The 9,624-nt window shown below is 42.4% G+C and overlaps 1 protein-coding gene across 1 annotated transcript; it reads right to left on the bottom strand.

The window, feature by feature from the left end:
• Nucleotides 1-298: 298 nt before the first annotated feature.
• On the bottom strand, nt 299-1,490 carry LOC130134769 (uncharacterized). The gene is made up of 2 exons (XM_056302439.1): nt 1,041-1,490; nt 299-955 (listed from the first exon to the last, which is right to left on the bottom strand). Exons 1-2 carry the CDS (start codon nt 1,488-1,490, stop codon nt 299-301), a joined length of 1,107 nt encoding a protein of 368 aa, XP_056158414.1.
• Nucleotides 1,491-9,624: the final 8,134 nt, after the last annotated feature.

Raw genomic sequence — 9,624 nt, 5'->3', positions numbered from 1 at the left:
CCTGGCCCACGATCAGCTCTTGTAACAACTTCTTGTTCACATTGCCTTTTCAACTGACAACCTTTCTTATTGTGCCCTTCCTTGTGGCAATAGGAGCATTTCATCTTCACCCGGTCCTACTCATCCTCTGACTTGATGCCTCTCCCTCCTGTATTCTTCATTTTTTCTTTGGCCTTCCTATTTGCTTCTTTAGTGGCAAAGGTAGAGGGCCTTCACGATTTGTTGGCTCCCAAAATTTGCTACTTCGGATAGGCTGCATCATGAATTTGTACGAATTAAAGTATGAGCTTTTTTTGTACTAATCATGTAGGTAATCCTCTGGCCTTTCTTGCTTCATCAAAATGGCACAAATAGCATGGGGACAAGGAATTCCACTTAGTTCCCAGGCTCGGCATGAACACTTTCTTCTATCTAGGTTGACCACATACTTATCATTATTGTGAATGATCTCATATCCATTTTCTCCATTCCAAACCGGATGGCAGAACCTACTAGCAGTAACGTTCGCATCCAATTTCTTTACAATTCTAGGACCGCATTCTCTGCTCCACTTGGTAGCCTCATCTCTTTGCATGTGCAGTCTGGTTATGACCATAACGCGAATATCATCAAGCATGCTAATGATTGGCTTGCACCTGGCCTCTAAAATTCTGCCATTGAAAGCTTCACTAAGGTTGTTGTCAATTATATCACATTTAAATTCTTCACTGAAGAAGGCCCGACACCAGTGCTTAGCTTCTGTCTGGAATAGTGCATCAAAGCCTTCCTTTGTCAGCTGCAACAACCCCTGTTTGGCTAATCTGAAGTCAGCCATGTTGGTACTCTTCGCTATCTGCCAAAACTGCTTCTGCAGCATATCTCCTTTGTAGTTCTTTGCCCAATTTGCATATATGTGCCTCGCGCACATTCTATGCTCAGCATATGGCATCAACTCAGCCAATGCAGGAACAAGTCCCTACAAAAATTCAAATCAACAAATACAAGTCAGAAAATACTCAAGTAATTAATATTAAAAGGGAATTAATTGACAATGGTATTACCTTCTGTTGGTCGCTCATGAATGCCCATCCTCCCCCATCGTTTATGTCAAGGTCAACCATTAAATTCTTGAGGAACCAGGACCAAGTATCCTTGTTCTCAATCTTGACAACTGCCCAAGCTATCGGAAACATTTGATTGTTGGCATCTCTCCCCACAGCAGCCAACAACTCCCCCTTGCATAAACCCTTAAGAAAACATCCATCCAATCCTACAACTCTTCTACAACCAGCCAAAAAGCCCCGTTTGCATGCATCAAAACAAACATAAAATCTATTAAACCTAGGCTCACAATCAGGCAGTGGCCTCTCTACAACCTCAGCATATACCCTACTAGATGGGTTTTGAACCACACATTCGCGAGCATAATCCCATACCTGCGCATATTCTTCCTTGTACCGACCCATCAAAATTTGCATCACCCTCTGCTTAGCTCTCTTGCACTGATTCATCGACACATTAACTCCTACCTGCTCCTTCACTAACTGCTTAAACTAAAGGCATTTGATCTCGGGCATTGCTTTGATTGTATTGAAAAAATGTTTTGACAACCACACACTTGTTACCCTTTTGTTATCAAAATAAATTGAACAAGTATGTTCCTCCTGGAAGGACCTAATCTGGAATGACCCCTTCCTACTCACAGCGCCGTACAACTTCCAAGGACAATTGGGTTGTAAGCACTTAGCTCTCACAAATTCCTTCGTATTTCTAATGAATTCTACGCTCCTCTGTTCAACAATAGAACTCTCCATAATAGCTTCTTTTAATTGTTTTGCATCATCAAATTTCATGCCGACACACAAAACAGGTTTATCGACATTTGGATCATAGCAAGGGTACTTACTTTTCCTTCGATGAACATGTTCTTCATTATCATTCTTCGAACCAGCAGTTTCATTGCCACAACTTTTTGTATCTTCACTTCCATTACCTCCGGCTGAAACTTCATCCAACTCAAGCCTTTCTTGTCACATCCCGATTTTTGGGCCTAGGAAGCCGCAGGTAAATTGTAACATCCTCAATTTCAGTTCTTGGGAAATGGCTATGGGTTAAATTTGGTGGTTTTCCAATCAGAACTAAATTGTTTTCTCTTGTTTTGGAAAACCCAGTTTTGGATCCTTTGTACCCCTTCGTTTTGTTATTTTTGGGAAGACTTTTGTGATCCGAATTTCCAAACACTTTATTCTTGAAATTTGTTCCAAAAATCTTGAAGTTTTACATACTTTAATTTCAGAATTTTTGGACTTGATATGAGTGGTACGATGGCCTGATTTTCGGACCTTGTGAAACTGCCCAGAATGGGTATTTCGGTGATGTTCACCCTTTCATTATTTTCTACAAGATTTTCTGGACCGATTTTGGAAAAGTTTCCTTCACAAAAGTTGTTGAGAACGTCCTTTTCTCTAACGTATATAAATTTGGGAATTTTTCGAGATGATTTGGATTCTGGACAGAGCTTACTTTGAGAAACAAGAATTCTGTTCCAGTGAACTGTTTTAGTCTGTCTTTGAGCTACTGAAAATGGTGTTTACAGAGAGATTCATATTTTGTGTTCTTCATGATAAATGTTTGTTAAGGCCTTTTTTATGAAATATTCAAATTTGAGAATTTTCTGAGTTCATTTACTATGTTTTCAAGTCCGATTTCTTAAACAGTGCAAAGCTGTCCAGTTTTGTCAGATTTCAAAAACTTATCAATTTCTATATGAGAACGTTGGAATCTTGACTTGATGTCTTTTGGTGATATTTGAGGCATATTTAGAGGTTTTCTCACACCAAACCTCGTGTTGGATGGAATTATTATGCGTGTTTATCGCGGAAAACCCTCAGAAAATCTTATGATTAAGTATGGCGCGGGTTGTGATTTTTGTGCCAATTGGTTTATTTCGTGTGACCCGATTAGCCCGAGTCATTTGCGTGAGAAACCAGCAAAGTCAGAAGGTTCTAGGGAGTACACGGTTCGGGAAATTGGTAGAAGAATCTAGAGGATAAGGCTTTGACCGAGTCAAAGCTTATCCTCCAAGCTTCATTATGGCTTTCATTTATTAAAGTGGGACTTTGGTGGCCTTCATCATGACTCGCAATAAATAATTGAAGACTTTGGTGGCCCTTCATGATGGTTTGCATTAATGAATCAAGACTTTAGGGCCCCTCCATGATGACATGCATTGATTGGCTTGAGTAGTGACCAAGAAAAGTCTTCTATTAATAGGGAGAAAGAGAGAGAGAGAGAGGGAGAGCCTCACGTGAAGGCCCCCCTTCTCCTCTCTCACGCCACTCTCTCTCCTCTCTCACGCCTCCCTTCCCTCTCTCTCACGTCTCTCTCTCCTAGTTCACGCCTCGAGAGCTCCGGCTAACCTTCTTTCTTTTTTCTTGCTTCATATTTATGATCGAGAAAGAGAAAAAAAGCTCACCGGCTAGCCCGTGTCTCTCTTGTGGTTTGATCGAGTAAGGAAGCCTTATGCAAGGCCCGAGTGTTCATGTTCAAGCCCGAGAACCACCAAGAACCATCCGAGACGATCGAGACTCACGCCTCTCGCTTTTAATTCTAGTTTTGTTTGTTGAGTAAGTGAATTCCCTAATCTCGGGAAAGGATGATGAGATGCGTTGTGACGTGGTTTGCTTAGACAGTGTTCGGTCTTGATTGGTTATCTCTTTGGCTTGTTTATGTTTTGTGTTTGACGTTCATATCTCGAGATAGAAGCCGGAATTTGGCTAGTGATGTTCATGTGTTATAGCCATGCTTAGAGTTCTCTAGTATTTGTTGGCATGAACTTTGCTATTGATTTGCCATCAATGCTGGTGCGGTAAGGGCCGACTCATGTTAACAGCGATCGATTTATCCTCACTTGACATTAGTGTTTTCACTTGCTGAGTCTCCCCGACTCATCCCCCGTTGTTTTTCCCTCTCAGGTCCATAGGATGGTCAAACGGACGGCGGCGACACGGGGAGTTTGAGCCATGTTAGAGTTCAGGGAAAGCTAGGAGCTGTGAATCCGAAGTAGACACCCAAGCCATAACGTTTGTTGTGTGTAAATGGCTAAAATCGGCTAAGTTGGCTTGTCAAATATGTTTGCATGTCCTGTAAATATAAGGTTTGCTCATTATGCTACTGGTCGTATTTCCGCTGTTGTTCTGAATGTGATTGTCCCAAAATTATGCTTCTGCTTGTGTGTAAAGAAAGATAACAATGAACGGGACGTCACGTTAATGACCTCGAGGTGGGGGCGTTACATTTCTCCTAAAGCTGGGAGTTTTTTTCTGAAAAATTCCCTTTGGTTTTGTCTTGATTGTTGGAGTTCATCATCATCTTCATCACTTAGGAAATTGACAATTGGCAAAGCTTTATCTTCTGACACACTATATTGAGTAACTTCCCATTCTAATCCAACTAAGTCTTTATCAGCCACATCTTCAACTGAGACTTCACTCACATTTCTATCAAAATCTGTTTCACTTGGCTCTCATGTTGCCCTCCATCTAACGTAGACTCATCCCCAACCTGATTACTCGCTTGAATATGATCATCATTTCCATCATCCTCATCAGCCTCATCATCACTATAATATTCAACATAGACCTTAGCTTCATCGCCGTGAAGATAATGATAAATGATATCCTTAATACTATTATCGTCACTAAAAAATCTCAAACCATCCTTCAATTCCTTCCCAGGAACACAATAGTGCAATTTTTGCACTTTGCATCGACAAAAATACACAAAATCCCTCACAAAATCAATATATGATGGCTTCCCAACATTGACGTAAATAGTACCTTCATTTCCACCACAATATTCCCAGTCGTCAGCGCCAATAACAAACTCTCCACCATAGCAAACAATGGCGCCTACATGATTCCCCTCCATTTCGATGCTGCACCCAAAAAATAAAAATAAAAAGTCATTCATTGGGACCACATAGCAGAATCATCAACAACTTTACATTTAATTGATTAAACAATTATCGAAAGAAACAAAGGAAGCCGATTTATTCAATTGATTAAACAACGTGAGGTCCCCAACACCCATTTTTCAATTCGACCCCATTCGGTCCCCACAGAAACACTAACTAACTAAATAAAGTCGGGTCCCCACCACTGTCCTCAGCACTCCAACCAGTTTCCCTCTACGCTGAGCCCTCATTTTCCCCTCCACGCCCTATTTTTCAATTCGATCACATTCGGTCCCCACAATTTTGCCCTCCCCACAAAAGTGATTAAACAAAAGTGAGGTCCCCACCATTTTTCCCTCCCCATAAAAGCAGTCCAAGCCGAGCCTTCATTTTGCCTTCCGTGCCCCAATTTGCCTGTCGAAACCCTAAATTCTCCACCCAATGACCCACGGCGAGAACATGACAAACCTGAGTGAAGCGGCTGAGCGACGATGGGCCAGCAAACAATGGCGCAACTACGACGACGGCCAACCGACGGCGGGTGAGCGACGGTGGACCAACAAACAATGGCGCAGCTACGACGACAGCCGAGCGACGGCAGGTGAGCGACGGTGGGCGAGCGACAGAAGGCAATCGAGGGAGCTACGGCGAGCGAGGGAGTGACATGAGAACTCAAGATCCGAGCCCTAATTTTAGTCCCCCTTCTTCAGCGACGTTGTTTTTTAAACGCAGTCCACGTAGGAAAATGAAGCGACGTCATTTCTTGTGGAGGATGGAAAACGACGTCGTTTATGCCATTCCACGTGGACTGCGATTTCAAATATTTGCCACATCAACTTATTTTTCTTTAATATAAATGCCACGTATTAATTTGGCCGGAATCTCTCACCGTTGGCACCAAAGTGATCATTTTTCCTCCGATTTGGCACTTAAGTGATCCAAATGAAACTTTTGGCACCAAAATGAGCTCCGTACACAACTTTTGGCACTTCTGCTGTTCTTCCCCCGTTATACTTCGTATCACTACTGTGTCCATCTTCACTTACCATTACCAAACTTTCTCTCCGTAAACAAATGATTCAAGAAAAGCAGCATTTCGCTCATATTGAGATATTATTTAAAGAGAGAGATTAAAGCTGTCAATCAAAATGAAATCAACTTATTATGCTTGCGAAAAGGGCAACCGTCAAAGAAATTCACTGCATTGCAAATTTCCAAAAAGAGACCTTGTGTACACTATACCGGAATATAAGTAAAAAAGCTGCGTAGAGCTTGAAAGAGTAATTAGATGTTGCTAATTTAAACCATAGGATAGGATAGAGATGGATCTAGGGACATGTGGGGCCTATTCTAAAGTCACATTTCCGACATCAAATGCCATGAGTATTGCACTCGCTATAGCTAGCATACACTTCATGGAGCGTCTTTGAAGTCAATGCATGAAAAGTCCAGACTTATTTTCAACTAGTGATCAATATTAATTAAATATATGGGTTTAAGTTGGTCCAAATTTGATATATCGATAAGTATAATATTATCAAAGATAGCTATTCAATATATAAATTAATAAGCACAAAATGGTCCATTTTTATGGTTCATCCATTTTTGTGACTCAATTGTTTATAAGTCCACTACTCTTCTATCGATCGAGTCCATCGACAAATAATCACCTTTTTCAATTTTTTATAGAAAGAAAATATTTAATAATAAATAAATAAATAGAATTCAAATACAAATAGAATAAATAAGAAATTGAAAATATATTAAAATATAATATGAATAAAAAAATTAAAATAAAAAAGAAAATATTCGAAAATTATATAATTCATATTATTCTAATATTAATATAAATTGTAAATTGGCTTGTGATGACGTGGAGCAGCTTGCTTCCGTTTAACTCACTCCCAAATCTATATCCATCCATTCTGATCGCCTCTTTCATCCTCGGGGCATGGATCGTTCTTAAGGTTTCAAATCATTGGTTTGCTGGTACTAAATCTCAGCCGTTGATCCCTTATCCATTTTTGTACTCAAATCTCTGCGCTGCTTCTTCTGTCGTTGTTCTTGCTCTGTTCCGCTCTTTCTTCTCCTCCGAACAGCCATTCTTCTTCCTCCTCCTCTTCTTCTTCCGCATCTCCTTCTCTTTTCATCTCTCTCTCTCTCTCTCTCTCGGAAATAAATCAAAGAAAAATGTCGATCGATTCTGCCGTTTCCATCATAGGGGATGTCTTGAAGTACGTAGTTGTTCCCATCAATCGTCAATTCGGATACGTCATGTCCTCCACAAGCTACGCACAGCGTCTTCAGAAGGAAGTCGGGAAGCTGGCATACGAGGTTGAGAGGGTCTATAATGACGTGGAAGTGGCCAGAAACAATCTTTGGAATGTCTACAGTCAGGTCACGGAGTGGCAGGCAAGTGCTGAGAAGGCCTTGAAGGAGGCGCGAGACCTGTTGGACGACTTTGAAAAGGCGAGCAAGACTTGCTGCTACGGGTCCAAGTAGTACCGACACGCTTGAGAGGCGTCCAAGTCGGTGTCGGACACGCTTCGACATGCTCGGACACGCGGTCAACGCATGTCGGAGATCCGACACGAGGTCAACGCACCGGACACGCCGGTGACACGCGTGTCCGGCGCCGAGGGTCGTGGGTCACGGTGGAGTTAGAGGAGTTAGAGGAGTTGCAGGAAGGAGACGAGGACGGAGGCGGGGCCAACGAGCGGGGCCTCTTCGACGAGGCGGAGGCCGACGCCGCCGCCGCCGACTTGCGGGAGCCGCCGCCGATGGGGACGTTGCGGAGGGTGCCGCCCTGGGTCCAGTAGCGGCGGCGGGACTTGCAGAAGTGGCGGGGCTAGGAGACGTTGTAGTTGTTGTAGCAGCAGAACTTGGTGTTGGTGGAGTCGCAGCGCGGGCAGGGCAGCGCCTCCGCCTGCGGCGGCGGAGGCGGATGGTGCAGGCTGGCTCCTCCCCCCGTGGCGGCGGCGGAGACCTGAGGCCCGGCCGGCCTACACTCGCTCGTGTCCGAAGGCATGTCTTCTCCTTCGCGGGCGTCGAGGAGCGTGCAGAGAAAGAGTGTTAAAAGCGAAGGCTTTGGAGGAAGGAGAGAGAGAGAATGGGGTGGAGACGTGAAGGAGAAGCCTAGAAGGCAGCACTTGTACTTTCCTTTTTTTCAATTTTGATTATTTATTTTTAGTTTCTTAACTAATATATTTATTTATACATAATTATTTTTTAAAAACTTATGTGTATAAGTTTTTTAGGGTAAATTCATTCTAGGATTTTTATTATTATTTATTTACTTATTTGAATCAAATTTAAAAATAATAATTTATTATGTATATATAAAAATATATATTTAATATACAACGTGTCCTAACGTGTCGGAATTATCTATTTTTTTAGAAATAACGTGTCGCATGTCGTGTCGTGTCGCGTGTCGCGTGTCGGTGCTACTTAGCTCTTCCCAACCCCAATTGTCGCTATCAGTTCAGCAGGAAGGCCAAGGACAAGATCAAAGACATTCAGCAACTCGTTCAAAAATGTAGAGGATTCACGGATATCTCCTCCAATCGTCCTGCTCCGGGTAATGTCGTTGCTCCGACTCCTGTCGGAAGTGAAGTCAACGATGTCGTCCCGTCGATTAAGCTTAGGGACGATGGTGTCTTCGAATCCAGAGCTTCGATCATCCAGAACATCATGGACGCTCTTGCCAATAACAGCACTAGCGTGGTCGGGGTTTTCGGGATGGGTGGGGTCGGCAAGTCCACCCTTTTGGCACATGTCGAAAGGAGAGTAAGGGAAGAGAAATTGTTTGATCTGGTCGCTAAGGCCGACATGTCGGAAAATCCAGACATCAAGAGAGTTCGAGGAGAGATTGCGCATGCGTTAGGCCTGGACATAAAGAACGAAGAGTACGTCCTCGTGCGAGCGGAGCTTTTGCACAGTAGGTTGGAAAATGAGGAGAGGACAAAACAGGAAAATGATGAGGAGAGGAAGAAAAAGAAGGTCCTCATAATAATGGACAACCTGTGGGAGGGGCTCGACTTGAAATCAGTTAGGCATTCCTTGCGGACATGACAACAAAGTCATAGGATGTAAGTTGTTGACGTCAAGATTTCAAGATGTTTTGCAAATGGAAATGCGGAGCGACAGGGAATTCCACCTTGGTTGGCTACAAGAGGAAGAGGCAAGAGGATTGTTTGAGAGGATGGTGGGAGACAAAATTCATGATGACGAGTTCAAACCCTTGGTGGATGAAGCACCCCTCAAATGTTCAGGTTTACCTTTCCTAATTGTCACAATGGCTAAACATTTAAAAAATGCTAGTTTATTTGAATGGAAGGATTCTTTGAAACAATTTGAGATGTTTAAAAATAAAGGAATCGGTGAGATGATAAATAAGATGTTGCAATTGAGTTATGATCACTTAAAAGACGATGAAGCTAAGTCGTTGATACGGCTATGTGTTGTTTAGGCCTAATATCCAAAAAAACCTCAAACTTTAGCTTTTGTCCCATTTTTACCTTTTGTCTCATAAAAAAGCTCTCACTTTTGGTCATGTCCCAATTCTACCCTAAACTTTTTTTTGTCCCATAAAAACCCTCAACTTTAGATCTTGTCCCAATTTTACCCTAAGTTTTTTTTTTGCCCTATAAAAAACCTCCAACTTTTGGTCTTGTCCCAATTTTACCGTC

This window comes from Syzygium oleosum, unplaced genomic scaffold, assembly GCF_021117445.2.
Source record: "Syzygium oleosum isolate NSW1041296 unplaced genomic scaffold, Sole_v2.1 Sole_v2.23, whole genome shotgun sequence".
Taxonomy (NCBI): Eukaryota; Viridiplantae; Streptophyta; class Magnoliopsida; order Myrtales; family Myrtaceae; genus Syzygium; species Syzygium oleosum.
The sequence above is the reverse complement of the archived record's forward strand: the minus strand, read 5'-3'. Positions and strand labels throughout refer to the sequence as shown.